This window comes from Haliaeetus leucocephalus, unplaced genomic scaffold (genome assembly GCF_000737465.1).
Source record: "Haliaeetus leucocephalus isolate CR32 unplaced genomic scaffold, Haliaeetus_leucocephalus-4.0 Scaffold13, whole genome shotgun sequence".
In the NCBI taxonomy this organism is placed as follows: Eukaryota; Metazoa; Chordata; class Aves; order Accipitriformes; family Accipitridae; genus Haliaeetus; species Haliaeetus leucocephalus.
In genome coordinates this window covers 2,332,991-2,355,643 of record NW_010972449.1, presented here as the reverse complement: position 1 = coordinate 2,355,643, position 22,653 = coordinate 2,332,991, and the positions used below count along the sequence as shown (strand labels likewise).

Genomic DNA, 22,653 nt, shown 5'->3' with positions numbered 1-22,653 from the left:
CATGCGCTCTCCGCAGCCGCCCGCTGAAGGAAGGCGGGACCACAGGGGCCGGGCTGGCTTTTTTCTGTCCCCGCCCCTGCCCGACGTCGATTGGCTGCACTGCGCGGAGGCGCCTCGTCCATTGGCGAGCCGCAGCGTCCGTCCGGCTCGGCCGCCGCCGCCGCCATGGTTCCCTTCAAGAACAGGGGAGGAAGAGGGCCCCCCCGCCGGGCCGGCCCCAGCCCCGGCTCCGGCTCGGTCTCTAGGTCCCGGTCCCGCTGACGCCGCGCTGTCCCGCAGGTACGTGCTGTGCGAGGTGGTTTCGGAGGACCCGCGGTGCCGGCAGTGCATCGAGGACCGCGCCGTGGGCCTCGCCGTCAGGGACGCCATCGGGCGGGTGCACGGGGACTACGGCCTGGCCTGCTGCTCCATCTCCTTCACAGGTGCCCCCGCCGCCCCGGGCCCTCGGGGAGGGGGATGAGGGGGGCTCTCCTCAGGGAAAGGCCGGGGCGCGGGGCTCACCGGTGCGTTTGTGCACCCCCTCCACTCTCCCCGCAGTGAAGTACCTGAACGCCTACACCGGGACCGTGCTCCTGCGGTGCCGCAAGGACTCCTACAGACTGCTCTGCTCCGCGCTCCCCTTCGTGAGGCAGCTGGAGAGCCGGAACCAGCGGTACCCCTGCTTCCTCAACACCCTGCACGTCGGAGGTCAGCCGCTGCCTGAGCTGCCCCGGTGCTGGGTGCCGAGTCTCTGGTGCCTGGGAGGGGAGGAGGGAGGGAGGCAGGCCGCGGAGCTTAATCGTACCTGGAAGGCCCGCTAAAATGGAAGAAGCCCCTCTTGCTGCCAGCGGGTGCGACAGACACGTCCTCCGTGTCGCTAACTTAGCAGCTCCTAGTAGATCCAAATAAGAAACAGGCACCAGCAGTTCTTTGTTGAAACCCTCGTTAATTCTGCTTGAATCGTCATTACATTTAACACAGAAGCAGAGCAGCGAATACTATATTACATTATTTTTTTTCGAAAATATATTTTAAAGTCTAGCATTGTCCATATCCTGAAAATTAACCACTTGGGGCAAATAATGGGCACTACATGTTAGAAATTATTATTCCACCACTTGACCTCAGCAGTGCAGAAAAGTCTACAGCCACTTCTTAGCACTTGCGTTAATAAAAGTTGTTGTCTGGGGCATTTGTCGCTTGATACAATGATCTTCAGAAAATAAACTAGCAGCTCTGAACCACGTGGTTTTGTAGATTGTTACATACTGTTCTTGTGACTCCTACAGGTACTATAAGAACATGTCAGAAATTTCTAATTCAGTATAACAGAAGACAGCTGCTGATGTTGTTGCAAAACTGTACAAATGAAGGTGAGTTCCTCCAGACGCTTTCCTAAAATGCAGCCTCAGTTCCTGGGGGTTTTGTAGGATATGCTGGGCTACTTCTGAATTCTTGAACTGAGATATCGTCCTTTCCTTAGAAGTTGAGGATATTTCCATGTATGTGAAGAGATCAAATAATAACCCTCTGTTGTTCTCTTTATTGCAGAGGAAAGACGGTGTATACAGAAGTCCTTGTTGAGCTGTTCCCTTACAGAAGAGCAGTCTCAAAGTGGAGACGAGGAAGATGATGATGGCATAGAGACAGACTGAATGTTGTTACTGTTCACCTCTGTCCTGTACTTGTGTAATCAAGGTGTTACCAGTTATCTTCAGTGTTAAGCAAAGCAGGGGGGGGCAGAAAAAGAATCTGTTCATAGTTAGACTTCATTACCCCATTCCACATGTTCTTAAATAAATAAAACCGTTTTACTTAAGTAGGTTACTTGCCTGTTTCAACTCCAGGAGTCAAAACCACCTGCACTCCTAAGGAGTGTAACAGCTTGATGTGATGTTCATGCTGAGGTAGAAGTGAACTTCAGGCAGTTGGCATGGACAAGGAATGTAGTTATTCTTCGATACAGAAAAAGCATTAACATTTTAACTGCTTTTAACCTTAGCTTCAAGTGTACCCATTACCCATAGGGCTGTCTCTTGTTTTGAGTCACAAAAGCACCATTTGTGTACACAGGAGCAGAGATTACAGGGAATGCAAGGTAGAGCTGTAGGGCTCAACTCCATCCGACCCATTATAAAACTCATAGGTACAAGTACTGCTTAGATATTTATTAAGTTTACACCGATCAGTTACAGGAAAGTAGCATTGCTGGTATTATCTCTTAAACCCATAGGAAAACAACTTAAAGATGCTGTCCTGTGGAGACTGCCCCTGCAGAAGGGACAGTCTTCCTTGCCTGCATCACTTCTCTTGTTCTAGTGCCTGTGAGATGTGGAGGTGAGTTACACCAGCTCCAGCTATTGTCTCTCTTCCCAATGCAAAGAAAAGTTGACCATAAATGTGTAGAGATAATAGAACACAACAGATACTGATTAGACACTAAGTAGTTACTCCTGTTCCATGGCTTAAAATGACTATTACAAATAGAAAACAATAGTACTGTGAACAGTTAACAGCATACTTGAATCTTTCTTACTTTGTTGCTTTCTCTGCCCTCACCAATAATTTTCCAATGTGCACGTAAAGCATTAACAGCAAGATGTGTTACCGCTTTCAGGCATCTTGTCTTAGTTTCTTTGCACTCTATTAACAAGCTGTACTGTCTTTCCCTCCAGTGTAGTTAATTGTGACCCAGTGTGAAGTCAAGCTGCTTTCAAAGAATGTTTTGCAGGTGTTTCCTCTATCCTCCTGTAGCAGTTGGAAGTACTCTTTACCTCTCCTCTCTCCCCCTTCTTTCTGGTTTACAGCTGCATACAGTTTTGCAAAGTATACTCTTTGGTACTAGCTTCTCATGCGCACACACTTAAGTGCCTCAGGGAAGCACTGGTATAACATGGAGCCTATTGCTTTGAAATCAAGCATCCATGTATTGACAGAAACTTTTTAAATAGGGACACAACCAATGACTTTACCAGTGGTGTTAGAAAACCTGACTCGAGGAGTCTCAAACACATGCTTCCTTGCTCAGATCAGTCACAGGGTCAAAGGGAGAGGGCACATCAACTTTTTAAAGGCTGTGCAAATGCAGGCAGACCACTGGTGCAAATGGGGCTGAAGATAACAGAAGACACCTGTCAGTCTCACACTGTAAGTTAGTGCCAGCTCCCTGGCATGAATTCTGTCAGAAGAAAGGTAAGATGTGAATTGGTGCAACTAAGTGGTATTGTGCTCCATGTTGATATGACAGTTCAGTTACAGCTCAGAAGTGTGCAGTACTGTAAGTGCGTGTGCATATGATTTATTGCAACTGTTGGCCTTGACTGGTACATTACACCTATAGTTCATTTTATTCAACAAAATCCACACCACTTAACTCATTAGCTCAAATCAAACCACAAGCAGTGCAGAATATGACCACCCAAAGAAAAAGCAGGGAGGGGTCCAGAAGAGGCATGTTTATGGCCCGAAGTGCTTAGTACAGATCAACTCACATCCCAGAACCAAGCAGATACAGGCCCTTATCCCAGTACAAGAGACCCAGTTTCTTGCTAGGGAATAAAAGTTGTCTACAGACTCCAGCTATCAGTTGTTCTTCCAATTCAAGAGCAGCCAGTGTCAAAACATTCAGGTAGTTACCAAGAACCCTAGGGTGGAGTGTTTATTCTAGATGATCAGGTTACAAAGAATGTGTAGCCCATGGTTGGCAAAAAAAAAAAAAAAAAAAGAAAAAATTAGCAGCCTCACTCACCCACATTAAAACAGAGTTGAACAACTGAGAAGCCAGGAGGTTCCTTCTACCACTCGTGCCAGTATGCATTTTGAAATACACAAATTTATCACTTCAAAACCAAGTAGCCAAGTTCTGCTTTACACTCACCTCAGCTTTAAATCTTTCCAAGCCAGGAGAACAGGAGGAATTCTTGCTCTTTAGAAAAAGAACAGATACAGCAGCTAGCACTCTAAAGCCAGGAAGCTCTTTTGCCCGTTTCCAGCGCAGCGGAAACCAGTTTCTCAAGAGAGCAGTTTGACAGCTTTACTGAAACAGCACTACTGTCACAGTCAGATGGACTTCTGCCCATGAATACTTCTAGGGAAATAAAGACTCTCTGCCTCTTCACTTAGGTAATATTGCAGTATTCTGGCAGTGCCACACAGCTGTAAAGATTTTCATACTGCTTATTAGGCCAAAAGAACTGACTTGGCACACACTAGAAGCCTTGGCCGATTTGTCTCTGGGTTGTTTCTTTCAAAACTTTGTTTCAGTATAAACTGATTAAACAGTTGAAATCAAAAGCTCTTACTTCAACATATACTGTAATGGTTTCCTCCTGAACCCCCTAGAAGCCCTGGAAACACAAGTTTAGTCTGTTCAAATTTAAATACTTAAACTATAGCAGCAAAACAAAGCAAAATGAAAAGAAAACGAGGAGAGGAAACTTCTCTTGAATAGCAGAATCACTTTGTGTGAACAACAGAGGTGCTGAACAATAGCTTCTGCTTCTGTTTCTTTCTTTTCTTGCCTCCCTTTTCCTCTGTGAAGAATTAAAATCATACCGTCATTCTTCTCATGGAACAGGAACATCACATAGAAATGATAAATTGTCTTTCCTAGCCTAAATGACTTCCACAGGTCTGTGACACTTCCTATCAACTCACTGAACACCAACTAGTTTAATTTTAACAATAAAATTACTGCAGACATCTAAAGCACACCTATAAACATGCCTAACTGATTCTAAAGTTGCTGTTGCAACAGCAGATCCTAAGGGTGCAGCTATGCAGCAATTTGCCAAGTATCGCTTTCATCCATGTCCAGAAAACTACCAACTGGAGCTGATACTCAATTTCATTGAAACTCCCAGGCCCAATCTCTCTCCATCACTCAGCACAGTCTCCAAACAGAAGCCAAAGCTGAACATCAGAACTGAGCATTATAAATTAATTTTATCAGCCATCACCAGGCTTGGAGGTTTAAGTTCATCTCAATTTGTTTCAGACTCCCTAATTTGAAATTTCAGCTAGCAGTTACCTTGATGTTTTGATCAAACTTCATTGGTAGTTCAGCAGCTCACGTATTTTTAGTTTAAAAGTGCATAACTTGAACTTCCTTGAGATGAAGCTTAAATTAAGCTCCAGTAGAGACACAGCAAACATGATAGTCAAAAGCCATCTTTGTCCTAACAGGATTCTTTGCTAGCTGGAGATCTTAGCTCTCACTAAGTGAGCCGCTTTAAGCTAACAGAAGCCCTAGTCAAGCTGTTCAGAAACCACAACCTGACAATATTCAGAACTGTTCTGTGGCCAATTTTTGGTCCCCAAAATTGCTGCTCTCGCTTCTCCCAGAGGAAGAAGGGGAAATATTCAATTTTTTCCCTTCAGAAATTTTTCATGCCTTCCCCCCTGCCTTTTACCTGATAAATGATCAGCTGTGGACGGTTTGTCCAGTTTCAGGAGGGCTGCCTCAATAGCTTGGCTGAAGGAATTCTGGAAGCTGGGCACAGGTATGCGGTCAGAGCTGTCACTTTCTCCATCACTATCCACTGGCACAGGGAGTGCCAGAGTGTTCTCATCTGAAAGAAGGAAAGGGCTTTGAGAGGCAGAAGGCTGTAGAAAACTTTCACAGTGCAAATGCCCCTCCACGCTCCAGATGTTTCTTGTGAAGTTACAAGATTTCTTAGATTTAGATGCATGGTAAAGAACCTGAAGTAGTAATACCAAATTTTCTTACCTCTTGTCTTTGGGGCAGGTTTGGGCCATGTTTCTGGTTTTGCCTTTCCGACTCTCAACATCTGTCAAAAAAGTTGTAAGATATGATTAAATCCCATGTATTAGAACAATCTTGTATATCCCCTAAGTGGCAAGAAAATCTAGGAACCCCTTCAAGCACTCAAACCCCATGTTGTCTCCCTAAGATTTATCCCCCATTGTTTTTGTGGGGGAAGCTATTGCATTCTCAGACTAATCCCCAACTAAGATACAAGTAATTCTGACAAGATTTACTCTGCTACGTGGCTTACCTGGGCAAAAGAAGGGAAGGGAGACTCTTCTTCTAAACTCCCACAGAGGAATGGGCTGACCTGGCTGGCAGCAGGTGACAGTGGAGTTGGAATAGACTCTACAGAGAAAGCAGCAGATAATTAAAGCCAGTTTTATTTGGCAAATGCACTCATTATGCTGCTTATCAGGATGAAACAGAAATAAAGTTTTATTATCTTATGTAATTAATGATTTTTATCTCATCAGTTCCATCCATTAGTCACACAGTGAGACCTCTCAAATTTCCTTAATCTTTTTATTGAAAGGAGATTTAAGTTTGTTGCTGCTGCTCTGAGGTTTTTGTTTGCTTATTTTGGGGTGTTGTATGGGTTTTGTTTTTTGGTTGGTGTTTTTTTGTGGTTTGGGTTTGTTTCTTTTTTAAGAAAAAACATTTAAGAACAGTTTCTACTTAATATTTTTTATGAACTGCAAGATAAAACATCTGGTAAAGCATTACTGGACAACAACCTGAGTGCTCATTAACTACGTTTTATTTTAGTATAACACGGTGGGGGAAGATGGAGAGTAGAAAGAAAAAATGCCAGTAGTGTTTTCCTGGCATATACACTTTTCTTCCCTTTTGGGGTATTTTTTTTCCTTTCTTTTCTTCTGCCTCAGCAAAGCTTTAAAAGATGGGGTAACTACAGTGCAGATCTCATATTGTCACTGAAGTAGAGGTAGTAAAAAGCAGAGAAAGGACCAGAAAGTTTCTTAGCCATGTCAGCCTTTTGTGTATGATCTCATAGGCAATCTAGGAAAGAAGCAGTCTTTGATCAGTATCAAGAAAGTTTAGCATGATGACCTGAGCAGTAGATCCCAAAAGAATGTTCAAAAGCTAGATGTGATGTGTTTTTCCAGATGCTTACCCGTCTGAAACACAGGGCTTCTGCCAAGAGGAGACAGACAGAAGCTCTGATGATCAATGCTGGTAGTTTCTCCGGGGCAAGAGGTAAAAGCAGGGAACTGCTGCAGATTCTCTAAAGCAATATGGACCTCTGGATCTAGAAAGAGGTTTTAAATTAAAGCACTACACAATGTGGGGGAGGACTGTCAATATGCAAGCTGTTTCAGGAGTCTAGGAGGTGCCAACTCAATTTTCTTCCCACCCTCTATTTTAGAGACCAGTACAAACCCTGCTGCTGGATGGAAGCAGTTCCTAGGCATTTTTTTTCCTTCTTCACTTTTCACTCTATATCGTGATTACTATAAAAACAGAAACTAAGAATCCTGAAAGCTATATACAACATGGAGATAGCTACACCCTTGAATGCCCTCTGTCTCTCCCATAATGTGCAAGTATAGAGCAACTGCATAACAACATTTAACATCCTGACTAAAACAGCTTGTATTTTTCACTCTACAGACATTGTTTCTAATACATTGTAATCTTGTTCTAAGTACACACGACAAACTAAAGACCTTACGAGTTCACCCTATAGCTCAAGAAATCAGCTCAGCAACTAAAGATGACTGGAAATTCACCAGTTATGCTCAATCACGACTTACATTTGCCTTGTTTCTTGTTTTCTTCTATTTCAATTCTGCGTTCACGTCGTCGTTCATCACGAGCTTTCTTCTGCCGAAGACGTTTCCTCTTTTCAATGTCATCTAGGAACAATGCACAGCATTGGATATCAAAAACCCCACACCAATACTTTGGCAATGTTTTCTCCAGCTTTGAGAACAACATATTCAGTTATAACACATTAGTAACAAAATATGCTTACAAACAAAATATGCTCTTCCAAGCAGTCAGGCTTTTTTTATTCTTTGTATAATTGTTGTCTGTAAAGCAGCTAATTGGGGTTGTTCTGTCAAGTAGTCATCAGACAGTTGGTGCAAGAGGAGTAAAGCTGCTATGTATGTTCTTTTTTTCTGCCATTAAGGGATAAGAACAACTTCCCCTTCACCCTCACGGATACATGACAGAGCCTACTAGAAAGGTAGTACCAACCTGAAAACAACTCTAAAGTCTCCTTAGAAATGATGGGTGGCTTCAGAGCCAGTTCACAAATGCTGAACTCACAGGTGAGGGGCAAGTGACAAAGGTAGCGATGACGCTGTCTTATATCCTGATTAAAAAAAAAAAAAAAAAAAGAGTAGATGTATCATCACAACAAGGTCTAGAGGCTGCCATAGTGAGGAACAGCTTATGGAGATAGAATGCCCACCATTGATCAAATCAAATGGAAAAAAAAATAGCAGCAGTGACACAATAATCACTTCATAAACTACAAACACGTGAAGGATGCCCTGGGTCAGAACCAAAAGCTCCATGATTTCCACCAACTACATCATAAACAGATTTGGATGCAGTTACTCCAGCTCGGTTACCAATTTTCTTGTTATTCCTCCCTTTTCACTCACATCACCAGAATAAAATTCTACAATACCAGTCTTCCAATGTGTTTATTTTTGCACTGGACCAAATTTGCCTTTAACAAATTATTTGGACCAACAACCACCACTTAGCTAGACTGAAACAAGCTGAATTTTGTACTTTTCTTCTCAGAGATGGAAAACTTGAAGACAATTCCCTACTACCTCTGCATCCATTCTTACTTGAGCACATCCTTTCTTAAAGACTAATTAAGAATTATGTGTAGTTGTTACTGCACGTGCCATTAAGGTGTCTTTATTTGAGATAAAGGAATTCAAGACCCATCCCCTCTTCCAGAACTTCAGTGCCTTAAGCACTTTCACTCTATCTCAAGCACTGATGTTTCTTTCCATCCTCTTTATTTTCACAACGTCCTACCTCTACCCTTGATGCTCAGAAACAACTGTTTGTCCATGATAGAGGCAGACCACTTCCTTCAAGTTGAGAAAGATGATAGATCTTGTTCAAGATGAATATGATAGATGAAGATCAAGTTCAAGCTACTGTCTTATATGAAAAAAGAATTTACTTTAAGACAGCTTTAACAACAAACCAATCCTAACTTGCAATTCTCTCACTCCTAGAACTTCCTACCTTCTAGGAAAAAAAAAATTAAGCTAGACCACAGCCTACTAATCAAAAGCAACTTAAGATACTGCAACTTACACGGATGCCCTTCACAGATTAGCATGCCTACCCATTCATGGTTATTATTTCTCATTACTGAAGAGAAACAAGTCTCACCTGTCAGCCACCATGATCAATCTGCTAAAAACAAGGGCCCTTAATTAATAAGAAGATAAAATAACTACCTCTGTCATTGAGTAGCCAGTTAGCTCCACTACAGCTGCAGTTATCTTCTCTGGACTCTTCTCCAAGCTGCCATATTCACGAACAAGACATCGAACATTCACAGGGTGAAGATACATACACTGTCCATCCTCCGCTGTAAGATAAGATACCATCGCTTGTTCTTTTCCTGTTAATTTTCAATAGCTTTTTCCCCTCCTCAGTACATTCTCCAGTAATAAAATTAGAGCTCCTTTCTGAGTTTCTGTGGGAGCTTTATTTCACAGGGGTTAGCTGCATCTAATGAAGTGACAAACATCTTCCTCAAGAAGGATCCCAAATGAGGCACCTCTGCCCCCATGATTCCAGGATTTCATTGCACTGACCTTGATAGAAATAGTAGAAAGGACAGTTGCCAAGATGTCCACTGCTATTTGTATCTTTAGATTCTTGATAGCTTGTTTCAGCTGGATTTGGTTCTTCTGTAGTGTTTGTATCAGGTGCCCCTACAGTGTCCACCTCAGGTACTTCCTCTTCATCCAGCACTGCCTCTTCAGCTTCCACAGGAGGCAAAAAGGAACTTGCCAGATCAGAGCAAGGCTCCACAAGCTCCTCATCAAATGCAGAGAGATATTCCACACCACACTATCACAGTGGAGAGCATACAGTTAGTACCACATCACCTCCTTCAAAAGATTATAATCTCTGCAAAAATCTTTGGCACCAGTTCACTATACAGTGCAGTGTAAAGTGGCAGAATTAAGTACTAACAAGATCTGCCAGAGTGGAGTTGTCACCCACCTTTTTCTCTTGGGAAACTGTAGGCTCCACAGCCTTGGAGCTTACTAGGACCAATTCTTCCACAGCTGCACTGATTCCAGCAATGCCATTGTTTTTATCCTGGTCAGCAGAGAGTGCTGTTTCTCGTTCCTACAGGTCATCCAAAAAAACCAAGTTGCAATTTCCTATTTAAGCCAGCAGACTACCACCATAGATATTTTTAGCCTTGTCCTGTATTTCAGGTTTTCACAGATCTATAATTCATCTGTGACAAAGAGTGACCCTTGAAGAGAGGTCTGCTCCTTCTTGTTACTGGAAAGCGCACCCATTGTAGAACACCTAAAGGCTTTGAAAAGGAATATTCTACAGGTTTGCTCATGTCTCCCTGATAAAAGTTATCCCAGAAATTGTTGGACCTGAAAGGGAAACACATCTTCTTTTGAAAGCAGAACTCTGTTACATTTATGGAAGGAATACCATTCAGTAAAAAGCATCCTGTTCTGTTATCTTGAACATCATGCCAGATACCTAGGGTCCAAAGGCTATAGTCTTCTCCAAGATTTATAATGCTACTCTAGCAGCAAAACCACCTTACTAGTATGTACGTCACGGAGACCAGAATAATCACAAATAACCACTTATGCAGCAGAACATAGATGCTCAGCACTCAGTATACTGTTAAAAATAAAGTTACTAAAAGCCTCCAAAGAGGTTCTCACCTTCAGTTCCTGGATAGCCGCCTCAATAAAGCAAGCCTCTGGGGTGTGTTTTTCTTCCTCATACTGTTTTAGTAATGCTGCTTTCTCCTCCAGAATCACCAGCTGCAAGACCTGCTCCCTGGATGCCAGAAGCAGCTTTGAATACTGACTGTGCTGGTCATCTGAACAGAAGGAGCACCAAATCATTAATATCTGCATGTAGAAGCACCAATTTGAACTGCTGTTTCTTCTGAAGTTTTGTTACTTCTCAATTTTGTGAGTTAATCCACTCCAGAGCAGACAATATTTAGCAAGGGTTTGATACGGACTCCACATATTACCATTGTATCATTGATGACACAAGCTGGTGCCACATACCTGCTCTGCTACACACATCCCCCCCACGCAGCAGTTTATCTGCCACTTTCAACCTGCCACTTCACTGCTCAGCTGCTACACATAAAAAAAAAAAATTAAGTCTAAACTTCTTTGCTGTGGAAGTATTGCCTTTGAGAAGCCTTGGGTGGTCAAAACTTCCTGAAACAATGCAGTCTGCAGCTGCTGTTTCTTCTCTATACATTCAAAAATACTGCAACTGGAAAGTTCCGCAAGCGACCTCTGTTTTGGCTCAAACCAGTTTATAAACCCATACGTATTCAAAATCTGTACAAAACATTATTATGAGGGTTTTTTTACAAAAAGCACAGCAGAAACAGTAAACTAAAGAATTGCAAATTTAGCAAAAGGTAGTCGTCTTTGTTACTAGAGAGGTTATCTTAGCTATGAAGTCTACAGCAGCCATAGCATCACATACTAGTACAGTCAACATATTCACTGCTCCCCAAGGGTGCAACTTTGTCTACAGAACACCAAGTTAATGCTTAATTTCCTGGGTTTAGAATGATCTCAAATCCCGTATTTGTTCTTTTGTTTGTTTTATGGAAGGATTTAAAGTCCTTTACTTTCAAATACTGAGGAACATGTAAGCACACACCCTGCCTGCTGGATACCCATCATGTGCTGGGAGACTTGACTTTTTACAGCGAGCTTAAAAGCAAGCAGCCTTTCACAAATGTGACTGCAAAATGAAGTGAGCCAAGACAGCCCACAAAACAGCCATGTTAAGTAAAACTATTTCTTTAGTCACAAAATTTTCGTGATACTAACAGATAAGATGATGATGTGTTAGTCACATTACTTGACTGGAGAAAACTGAAGAAGTCAGGCAACAGATGTTTGGAATCCGTTTGCAATAATTTTGATTATTTTCCCATATCATTCACAGATCTTAGCTGATAAGTGAAGAAGATTAAAACCTTATTGAAGATTACATCCTTGAAATAGTTTAGACACAAAGACATTTATTTTTGCTAAGCTGTATAACGAGGAGCCAGGATGGGGAAAAAAAAAGTTAAGGACACTGAAGAGCCAAGAAAAGCAGCAAGAGTCACACCAATGACTGTACGATACAAAACACATGTCAAGCTAATGACTGAGAAGGCAGGAGTCTGCAGAGCAACTTGAATGGAAAGAGCACACAACTTAGAAGCTTACAAAAAATAAAGTGTGGGTAGAAAGCTTATTATTAAGATGTGGTCATTAAGGTTTTCAGCTGCCAAAACCCATGTGTTGTAGTCTGGTCTGTTTTAAGGTGACAGCATGGCATTGCTATGGTAAATCCTCTCTACACAAGTCCTAGTCAGTTAGGAGCAGGATGCCAATCGCCAGTACTCAGATACACTCACCTCCGATGTAAACAGGCTGCACCACATTCATCCACTGAGATTTGGGCAGTGCTATCAGAACACCTTTCTCTCTTCTCATAAGTTGCATCGTAATGATATCACCAATTGCATATTGACGTGTTTCCATAGCAACAACACTGCAATGTAAGGAGGAGGTTAGTATGGTAAAAATAATATTTGAAAGAGATGCATCATTTAATAAATATCAAGTCTCACCTCTTGAGATCCTTCTTGTGAACAGAGCTATAACAAATAGGACATTTACTCCAGGTCTTTTCACTCAAGGAGAGATAGTGAAGGATACATGCCCAACAAAAGATATGCCCACAACGGGTGATCTTTGCTGCGGTTGGTGGGTACAGACATATTGGGCAGGAGGGCACTTCATGGCTACAGATTCGCTGAAATAGCACACGAGAAGAATAGTACAAGTTTTAGACTTGGAAAACAGTTCCTGTGCTACAGAATAATATCTACTCTAACATATGAATCTTCCAGCTCTTTAGGCTCTGCTTATTTACAAAGAAATTAAGTACACTGTGAACTAACACCTTCAGACTGCACATGGAATAACTTTCAAAGCCACCCATCTGGTATTTCTACTCTAGTGACATAAAAAAGTGACTCTTCTCATGTTTCCCCTCATGTATTCATCATCTCTAAGAGTTAGCAGCATCTTCATCATCCGAATTCAGACACTGAGAAGACAGCAAATGAGCCCTGTCACCCCACTTACACAAGCAGACTTGTGCAGTCCTGTTTCACTGAGAGACTGAACTTACCTATTTCCATGAACATTCTAGTTTAGTCAGACACTTTGTTAGCATCTGTATGTTGCATACAGACATAACTGCCAAGCGAGCACCTAGATTTTTCAGTGCTCTCATAGCGTCAGGTAACAGTAAGCCTACCTCCTCTCCAGCTACACCATACACCATGACTAGCCTTAGCAGATAACAAGTTTCTACTTGAGGCAACCCAAAGTTCTGACCACAGTTCTCAAGAGATTTTCCATTTTGTTGCTAGGCAAGATGGGCCACCTATGCACAGAATAATTCTTCAAAATTCTACACTCTAGTCCTCTTCCATGGACTCATGCCCAAGTTTTCTGTTAATATCTTGATCACAAGGACTCTGTCTACAGAATGTCAGATACTATTTTTGATGAGCTCCCATCTGCGAAAGCAAGAAGAAGCTGCTAATTTTCCTAATAGATTTTAGCACTTCTCTTTTCCTGTCATGAAAGTATTTCATAATATATTCCATGACAGATCTTTCCCAGTATTGTGGGAGTGACAGAAGAGGACTCAACTCAAAAACAGCTGAGTTTTACGTAACATCACAGAGATAAAGAGGCAGTTAAAGACAGGTTGAGCTTCTTAAGAAGGAGGAAAAAAAAAAAATCTAGCCCATCACAACTGACCACTTGCTCCACAAAGTCCCAGTTGACCAAGGTATCTGGATCAGCAAAGTGGACTGTGTAGTCCTGTTCTTCAGAGACAACAAACTGGCAGCTGGGGAAAGGCAAAGAGACAGATGATCCACTCAGTTGTTTCTAAAAATTCTTTGAGCACTAACCTACAGGATTCTCTGAGCTTCTTCTTTGTCCAGCAGAAAACTGCTGGAGGTAGTCAGTAACTTATACTGACAAAACCCAAAAGAGTTCAATTCACAACCAAATTTCCAGAATATAGGTGTATCTCACTTCAGTTAGACACGGTATCACATACTAACTACAGAATGAGCCAGGCAGAGTGTTTTTCCAGAAACATGTAAGAAACAGCCAGCTCCTTCAGGGATCTATTAAAAAACAGGGAATCCACAAGTGGAAAAAATATGCTCACAAAAACCAGCACTATTGGGGTTCCTGCAAATAGACTTCACTACAATAAGCCACAGAACAATAGGGAAAAATCAGAAGCATCCATGCTGAAAATAGTTTTTATTATCTTTAACATGATCAGATACAGGAAGTCCTGAACATGCTTCAAATTCCAGTGAAAGTGACCATTATTTCCAGTCAAAAGCAATTCTGCTGCTGGATTACTACACTGATCATCATTTGGGTTATACTACACACCTAGGGGCCTGTGAAATAATCAGCAGTTTAAGAATTAAGACCCATACGAGTAATTGCTTCTGGGACTTATAAATTCAGATTAGCTTTGATCCAAGCAACTGCTACCCCTACCACCTCAACATATTATTTTTTGGAAAAAACGATCATCTTCTGTAAGGGAGCTACGTAGGTCTTCTCAAGTGGAATGTCATATGCCACAAGCGATGCTGGAAAATTAGAGCAGAAGACTAATTGGTTTGTATTTAAAGGACTCACACCATCAGATACCTTGTAAATAGGTAAAGATGACAACTTGGTATATTTTTATCCCTTTCAAGTGTAGTCGTTACCACTAAAAATACTACAGAGAGGTAACTTTACCCTAGAAAAGTCTACACAAGTAGTCAAGGTCAAACAGTTTCCTGGCTGATCGTCCCCTACAACTCAGTGTCTCTCTCTGTAGAAGTCTAAGAGCCCTGCTGGTCTTCCACTCACTTGGCCTGCAGGAAGAGCTCCTTGTTGAAAGGCTTATGTCCCCACTTGTTCCTTTTCCCCCAGTTGCCATGTCCATTCCCATCAAAATGGCCTGTTTGGCCACGGGGTTCAAAAGTGAAGTTCAGTAAGTGGTTCAGATTAATCTTCTTGGGACCAGAGAATTGGGCAGGGCTGAACTCTGCCCGCTGAGCCTCTGCTACCTAAGAGACAACGGCATTTGTTAGAACTTGCTAGAATTTACTGCAAAAGCATCAGTACAAGTTGATACCCAGGCCCCACCAGTGATTACGTACAGAATATGCAGCATCCACTCACTCACCTTCTCCTACGCCAGTTCTGCAAATCAAGTAGTGCAGCGTTAGAAGTGCATGAGAACCTGAAAGTTAGAACTCAGCAGTCTTACCCCGCACTGATCAAAAGGAGGAGAGCACAAAAACAACCCACATAAGGACAAGTAAAAGCTGGCAAAACCTAGTAGTCAAGGTTAATAACAGAAGACAGTTGTTTGAAACCTGACAGTATTTTTTTAGACAGCCAGTAATACAAGTCTGATTACTATTTGCACAGGTTGTACTTGTTTTGGTTAGTTTTCATATAACGAAGCAAAGAATGAGAATTCAACAGAGACAGCAGGTAAGATTTGACAGAGTCAGCAATTTAGGTGAGCAGTGTTGCTCATCCACTAAAACTGAAAAATGAGTCTGTATCAATGAAAATCCACCGATAATCTACAGAATTTAGACCTATATCAGCATAAAAGCCTCAGTCTGGTTTTACTCCCTCTTGATGTCACCAAGGCTAATAACACGTTTACCAATACCACTATCACACACAGATTTGTACACTGAAGCGGTTAGACACAATCACCTCAGACTTAAAAGCTAGAAATTGTATCACTAGATATTTCATGAAGGACCTCTGTTTCATGACATATGTATGTGGCCTGTCTAGGTACCCATTCCTCAGATGGTATTTTTTAATGCAAGTCTCTCAGAGCAGAGAGCACTCTTCTTCTGTTGTTGCAAAGTTGTTCTGCTCACACTCACTCTGGCATCTCAACGATGTTAGCACCTCTTATCGCTCTTTCCCTTCCCAGCCCAGGAGCTGAATACAGAAGACCTATCTAGGCAGGTCAGTGGTCCTCTCGTCCCAAGAAAGAAGGCCTTGGAGGCATGGCATTACAATTCTCACCTCATCTCGTCTTCCACCATTACAAGAGCTAAAAAGTTTGCCACTTCCGCCGCTACCTCCCCTTTGAGGGGGCATCTTGTTAAAAGCTTTGCTTTTCTGTGAATTGGAGCGACGGGACTGACTGGAAAAGTTCTCATTTTTTGAATATGAAGTTTCTCTTTTACGATTATAACGCTGTTTGGATCCACTTGCATTCTTTCCATCTGAAAGAAAAAAAAAACCCAAGATTCAGATCAGCAGTCTTGGAGTTGTCCACCCATACTTCACCTCAGCCAGCTTTGCCTCAGAGACAGCACTGTGTTCACCTCGGCCACTGTCTCGGGCCCTGGTTAAAAGGCTGGTGTTTATCAGCACATCAAATCCCCCCAGCAACCCAAACCATTTGATTCCTATCACTGCCCAAAGAATTGGTCAAAGAGTATAAAAGAAGGATGTATTTGCTGTGCTTTATCTTTTCTTAGAATGGCTGAATTTTCTTTATCCAGATCTGGAATTTCTGTCACCAGACGTTAGCGTGTTACCTGGTACATTAAGTGATAAACACCAACATCACATCCTCATACCCCATTACAAAAATTGACAACAACTAGTTCATTTTTTCATTCCATTTTCTGAAAACACACAATTTATCATATATTGTTCCCTTATATAAATATACTGCTGCCTGCATTTGTCTCAAGGTTTCCCACTTTGCAAGACCCCATTACCTGTTTTCACTCAGTTCTGCCCCTATGCTTAAAAGACCCCAACAGTTCTAATCCTGTTCTAAAATACCCTTTTCTTTCACAAGGCAGACAAATGCTTATCGATCTTGAAGCACGAACCTAATATCTAAGTACTAAGTCCACCAACCTATGCAACAAGAACTGTTTGCCCGAAAGCAGAGTGCACCGCTGACCCTAACACAGGGTCACTTTCACACAGTGGTGAAAGTACAAAGCAAAATACTGCAGAAACAAAGCTCACGAGCAGAAAATATCAGTCAGGCTCTTGAAAGGGGTTTCCTGTGTCTAAACAGCTGCTTCATTAGACTGCTAGAACAGAAAATTAATACTATGAAGGTATTTCTAATAGTCTTAACACAAGATCGGAGTTGCCCCAAGGACACAACAGACTGCTTACCAGTCACTTAGCCTAGCATTTCCACCAACTGCCCAAAGTTTTATTTGTAGAAGTTATGTTGATAAGCTTGGAAGCAAAACCCCACAGGCCCAGCAAGACATCTATCCACACCAGCCAGCCCCAAAGTCACTCTGCATACTCAGTAAGCATTACACAAATGGTAACACCTCATACAGTATCTAGATCCATTTTATAAAAGTCTGTTAGTTTCCCTTTTTCCACTTTGTAGTCCTCCCCACCCCTTAATATAAATCTTACATGGCAGGCAAACACGCCACTGTGATTCAAGATCGCATTAAACATATGGGTAGTTTTCTTTATCACTGCCTCCAGTCTTCCCCCTTCCCCAGCACCACTTCCAATCCACCTGAGCATTTAAAGCAGCTGGAATAGGATCATTCACACAACATCTCACTTTTTTTGTTATTTTTAGTTTTCTCTCCCACCAGCACCCCCAAAAAGAGGGAGGCAATGGACTGAAAGGTCTGTGTGTTGTTGTACGTCGCTGAGGATCTGACTACTTAAGTAATAAAAGCGGCTTGACTGGAGTTTGCGGTAGTCTGCTGTTTCTTGCCTGCTACTACAGCTACAGAAGTAAAAGGACACTATCATTACTTTCACATGATGTGATAGCTATTTTGCAGACAAACTTCGTCACCAGAACTGGTCATTTAGTCTGCTATTCAAAAGGCTAATCCTTTAATTCAGAATTAAACCAACTCCATTGGAACCACAGATGTGTAACTCAAACACATGCTTGCATAGCTTGCAGTGCTGTAATGCATGTCAGGCTAAAAAGACATGGGTTGAGTGTTATCAGGAAAAAAAACACACCAGAAGCGGCCAAGTACTGAGGGTGTGACCAGGTCTGGCTGAATGATTATTTAGATAGACCTTTTTTGAGAGTGTTTGTAGAGAAGAGGCTATAATCAACACCACTAAAAGTCTCTGGTCAAAAATTAAGCCATTTTCAAGAGGTTTGGACAACTATTTCAGTTGTTCAGGAGCAGAGCTTGCCACTTCAGAGCTCAACCACCCTCTTAAATCTGCAATTTCAGTGAACATGCTAGACAGGCACATGCCTATTGTGTCTATGGCGACTTTGCAGTTCCTCTGCAATCACCAACTGGGGAAAAGAAACAACTCAAGAGAAGTTCAGTCTAAAGTGTGTCTTTACAAGGCCCAGGAACAGCTTGTACCTGCAGCTGACAAAAGAATTTCCTACCACTTCATAGTTTTAATCAAGTTAGTCACCATCAAATTTGTCAAACAGCTGGTTTACACACATTCCTGTCATACTACAGGTCCTTTCAGACCAACTCCTAGAGCTTTGAGAGTCACTATAATGACTCTCACATTTTACAGGAAAGTCCTCTCCACCTGAGCCTTTTTTAAGGACCTTACATGACAGTCTAACTACGCTTCAAACCTGATTTTACTGATTGCAAGTTCTGCTGCTCCCCTTGCCCCCCCCAAATCTAAGCAATGCTCTTCACCGTTCCAGCATGCCATGTGTCAGGGAGCTCTCTGCTTTGTATCATCCCTCCTTGCATTCCCATGAAGAGCAGGGCAGGACAGGGCTATCTGCACTCATGCAGGGAGAACAGTGGAAGATTCTCACTGTGATCCTCTCTTGTTAGATGCCAGTTTTAAGTAGCATAGGTTTGGATTTGGGAGTTTCTTTTTTCCTTCTTTTCTTGGCAAATTAGGAATGAGCAACAGCAACAGTGCTGGTGAGGTACTTACTCTTCACTCAGGTCCTCAGTTAATCCTTTTGCCATTCTCACAAGATCTAACCTATAATAAATATATCTACACATCCACCTCCAAGAAAACACAGACTTATAAAAAATACTGTCTATATAATTCTATAAGACTAGCCTCAAAGCTGTTCTTGCCTTTTGGAGCAAGGCCTGACATCTGTGGTTTCTCCTGTTGGATGCCACATTCTGTTAGAGGACCTCTATCTCCAATGATCCAGAGAGGAGATCAAGTTCACAGGACTAATAGCAGCTCTAGGTGACCACTTCAGTCCTGGAGCTGCAGTACTGGTTTGCTACTGGGGCAAGGACTGCAGTTTCCTTCCATCTTTGTTTGCCTCTTCTTTTCAGCTGAGCCATGTTGAAGCCAACTGTATTGCATAAGGGGTTTGGGTGGTGGATCACCCTAGGCCCCAGGGTGATTTCATGAAAACACACTGAAGCTATTGCTGCTGCTAAGGCAAACATCCCAGTGAGCAAGAGGTGACTGAGCAGTCACACACCCCAGCTAAGCATGCTTACACCATAATAATAAGGCCCAGGAACATTTGCAAGAACTAATGTTGTCCATCAGGTCTCAAGGACTGCAGAGAAACCCAAAAAGGCTATTCTCCCTTAACTGCTTTATTCCATCCTAACGTGATGTGACTCCTGTTGGTGCACTAATGTAATCCAGAGAAACTTTTCTGTTGGAAACTTCTGAGTTTGATTTAGTTTCTAAGGCCAAGTTTGAAAGATAGCTGGAACCTAACTTCCGCAAGTACAAGAGCTTACAGTATCCTATTTAGCCCATTTCAAGCTGTGCTGCAAGACAAACAGAAGGAGAAACTACCATAAGGTTTCGCAAACATCCACTTCTTCATTTCTTCCACTGGACTTGATCACAGCGGGTAACTCTGAAAAGCATCTAAATGGCAAGAGCTTGACTAGACTCAAATCCAGTTACCACCAGTGCACAAGTCACTTATGCAACAAAAGGTCAGCATTTTGGGGAGGGTCTGTGGTCTATCAAGAACACTTTCCATTTCAAAGGAGACACAAGATTTTCAGAATACCTCCTATATGTTTCCTGAAACAGGAGAGGAACTGGGTGGACCACATCAGCTACACGTGGAATGATAAGGAACTCAAGAAAAAAAAAATCCCATATGGTGACATGCCAGCATCTTGCATGCAACAGCTAACCAAAACGTAGCCGCAATTTAAGACAGCTGCATGCTGTATGTTTGTCCCGTGTTTTTTTGCCCTAATCTAAGGGATTCTTCTCATTTTAGTTCTCAGTACCCTCCAGTTCAGATATTCGCAAATATACATCTACTCCTACTAAAAGAGACTGTAATTTTGCCAGGCCTCTTCAATGCGCTCTAAAGGAAGCAACTCATTCCATATCCCTTTGCCCTCCATTGTAGTTAAGAAACAAGCACCTTAGAAGCAAAATTCTGTCAAGCCAAAATTTTCTTCTGTTTTATTAAAAAAAGAGGTCTTCAGAAAAGCATGGATTTTTTAAGTTTGCCTATTGCATTGGAGTAGAAGAGTATAGTACATCAGGATTTCTCTCCTCACAGCTCCTCTGCTACTAGTGACATTGTTTCAAGCCTGTAAAAGGTGGCATTCCACAATCACTTAACACTTTCATTTTGGGCTGGAATCACAGGCCTTTTATTTCCTTCCTCACTACAGATACTGTTTCTTCGACTTGAAGGCATACCAGCCACAGGACAGGCCATCTTAATGCCTTACTGAAGAATGTTTATAATCTGTGAACAACCCTCCATACAGCATCACACACTGCTAAAAAAGAAGCTGTAGTGATGAGGTATCTCTTGGCAAGACATGGACAGAAACCAGTTCTCCACAACAGGAAAACCTCACGTCTGCTAGCCTTTCACGCTGCCTCTCACGATACATGCAGAGAAGTTTATACACTTTGTTATTCCATCAGAAGCCAAAGATCTGGTTCTAAAACTCTTGTTGCATACCAAGCACGTGACATCCCCTGCTTCCATTGGTCCGTTCCTTAAAGGGGAAAAAAATTGAAATAAGAGACTGAAAAATAACAACAGTAGCTAGGGATAGTAAGACTCCCACATCAAATCCTGTTGCTGTTGCAAAAAACTTTGCAAATCAGTTAGGAGTTCTTCCAGAAATTACTGCCTAAAAAGTTCTTCCTAAAAAGATTTTCATGTGTTTGAATTTGAAGTTAAAACTTAACTATAATTGCACAGTTACACCACAACCTGGGCAGCTGTGAGTGAGCCACCTCCCATGTCACTCACTTCAGTCTATCCTGTGCAAGATCACTTAATACAGGTGAAAAACAGGTAATACTTGGTTACCTGGGATCTGAGTGCATTTAGAAGGTCCAAAAAGGAGTCAACACCTCCAAGATACTCGTTTTGTTAACCCTCTGGAATACACTGGTGCTTTCTGAGAGATCTGAAGTAATATAGTTGAAACAAACCACTGAGGAGGAAGGAAATTAGTATACCAATGGTATTGCAGAAACCTGTTGACACTCTTCACACGTACTTCCAGGACTAAAACCCCTAATTTTAATCACTACTGCCCCACTTCTAGGTTTTAGAAAAAAATGCAAGGTTGCCAGGAACACTCTGTTCCCAAACAGCTTTAGAGAACTGGAGGCGGCTTAGGTCTTACCTTGAAAAGATAGATGACAGGAACCATAATGGCTCCTCGTGAACTGCTATGTCAGCAAAACTAGCTGTTTGCAATGACAGATGTAACACTTCGCTTTAAATGCCAGGTGAGCAAACTGTATGTAACTAACTCTGAGCCCCTCCAAAGTAGGTTATTGAAATACAGCTGGTAAGGGGAATGCTGTGTATCGATGCAAGACCTCCTTAAGCAAGAGGTAAAAGCACACTCAACTGGAGTACAAAATAAAGTTAAGGGTTGTCTTAATAGGCACTGGCAAACGTATGTTCTTACTATAAACCCAGAGCTTTAGCTCTCAAGCTGATTACTCCAATGCTAACATAGATAAAGCATTAATCCTTAAAGGAAGAAGAGAGTAGGAACCGCAGCTCACTGAACAGGGAGCAAAGCCGGAAGAGGAAGGAAAAAGAAAGCAAAAACAAGCAGTGACCTGAACCGAAGCCTATTAAAACCCAGCTGAGAGCCAAACAGCCCGACAAGGAGAAGTTCAGCTTCACCACGAACCCAAACCCCGGCACAAGGGGCCACCGGCCCCCACTGCCTCACACCGCTCGCTCTCTCACGGTTACCCCCTCCCTCCCTCCCTCCGAGCTACCACCACTTCGGACCCACCAGCGAGACATAGAGACCGCCGACGGGGCCCGAAACCCCCGGGGCTCCCGGTCCGGGGCCAGACACCCCTCCCGCACCCGCACCGCCCGGCGACCTCCAGCCGCTCCTCCGCCCCGCGCCCGGCTACTTACCGCCTTTGGGCTTAGACTCCCCCGCGGCGGGCCCGGCCGAGGCGGATCGCGGCTGCTGCCCTTTGCTGCCGGCCGAGGAGCCGGGCGTACCGGAGCCGCAGGGGCTGCTCTTGTCCATGGCGGAGGACGAGGCGGGGGTCGCGCCGGGCGGGCTCTGCAGCATCGACGGGCGCCCCGGCGGGCGAGCGGCGGCCCTGAGC

At 42.8% G+C, this 22,653-nt stretch overlaps 2 protein-coding genes across 2 annotated transcripts; one reads left to right on the top strand and one right to left on the bottom strand.

Moving 5' to 3' along the window:
- Position 1: 1 nt before the first annotated feature.
- Positions 2-2,193, top strand: POP5 (processing of precursor 5, ribonuclease P/MRP subunit (S. cerevisiae)). The gene is made up of 4 exons (XM_010575706.1): positions 2-422; positions 538-687; positions 1,269-1,352; positions 1,531-2,193. The coding sequence occupies exons 1-4, from the start codon at positions 2-4 to the stop codon at positions 1,632-1,634; spliced, it is 759 nt and encodes a 252-aa protein (XP_010574008.1). The 3' UTR covers positions 1,635-2,193.
- A 142-nt stretch (positions 2,194-2,335) lies between these two features.
- RNF10 (ring finger protein 10) lies at positions 2,336-22,653 on the bottom strand. Its single transcript, XM_010574716.1, has 17 exons — positions 22,454-22,653; positions 16,153-16,355; positions 14,962-15,161; positions 13,831-13,921; positions 12,624-12,808; positions 12,408-12,544; positions 10,684-10,844; positions 9,986-10,114; positions 9,571-9,829; positions 9,208-9,341; positions 7,970-8,087; positions 7,522-7,623; positions 6,882-7,016; positions 5,997-6,094; positions 5,708-5,768; positions 5,391-5,549; positions 2,336-4,511 (listed from the first exon to the last, which is right to left on the bottom strand). Exons 1-17 carry the CDS (start codon positions 22,614-22,616, stop codon positions 4,435-4,437), a joined length of 2,412 nt encoding a protein of 803 aa, XP_010573018.1. The 5' UTR covers positions 22,617-22,653; the 3' UTR covers positions 2,336-4,434.

What these genes read in the sequence shown, in the direction of transcription:
- RNF10 (XM_010574716.1), bottom strand. Translation starts at nt 22,616, where the DNA reads ATGCTGCAGAGCCCGCCCGGCGCGACCCCCGCCTCGTCCTCCGCCATG. An exon ending in GCAGCCTGTTTACATCGGAG is followed by an intron (nt 10,845 to 12,407) that starts GTGAGTGTATCT and finishes CCTTCTGTTCAG; the next exon opens with ATGACCAGCACAGTCAGTAT. An exon ending in CTGGCTACTCAATGACAGAG is followed by an intron (nt 8,088 to 9,207) that starts GTAGTTATTTTA and finishes TTTTTTAATCAG; the next exon opens with GATATAAGACAGCGTCATCG.
- POP5 (XM_010575706.1), top strand. Translation starts at nt 2, where the DNA reads ATGCGCTCTCCGCAGCCGCCCGCTGAAGGAAGGCGGGACCACAGGGGC. An exon ending in CTGCTCCATCTCCTTCACAG is followed by an intron (nt 423 to 537) that starts GTGCCCCCGCCG and finishes CTCTCCCCGCAG; the next exon opens with TGAAGTACCTGAACGCCTAC. An exon ending in GCAAAACTGTACAAATGAAG is followed by an intron (nt 1,353 to 1,530) that starts GTGAGTTCCTCC and finishes TCTTTATTGCAG; the next exon opens with AGGAAAGACGGTGTATACAG.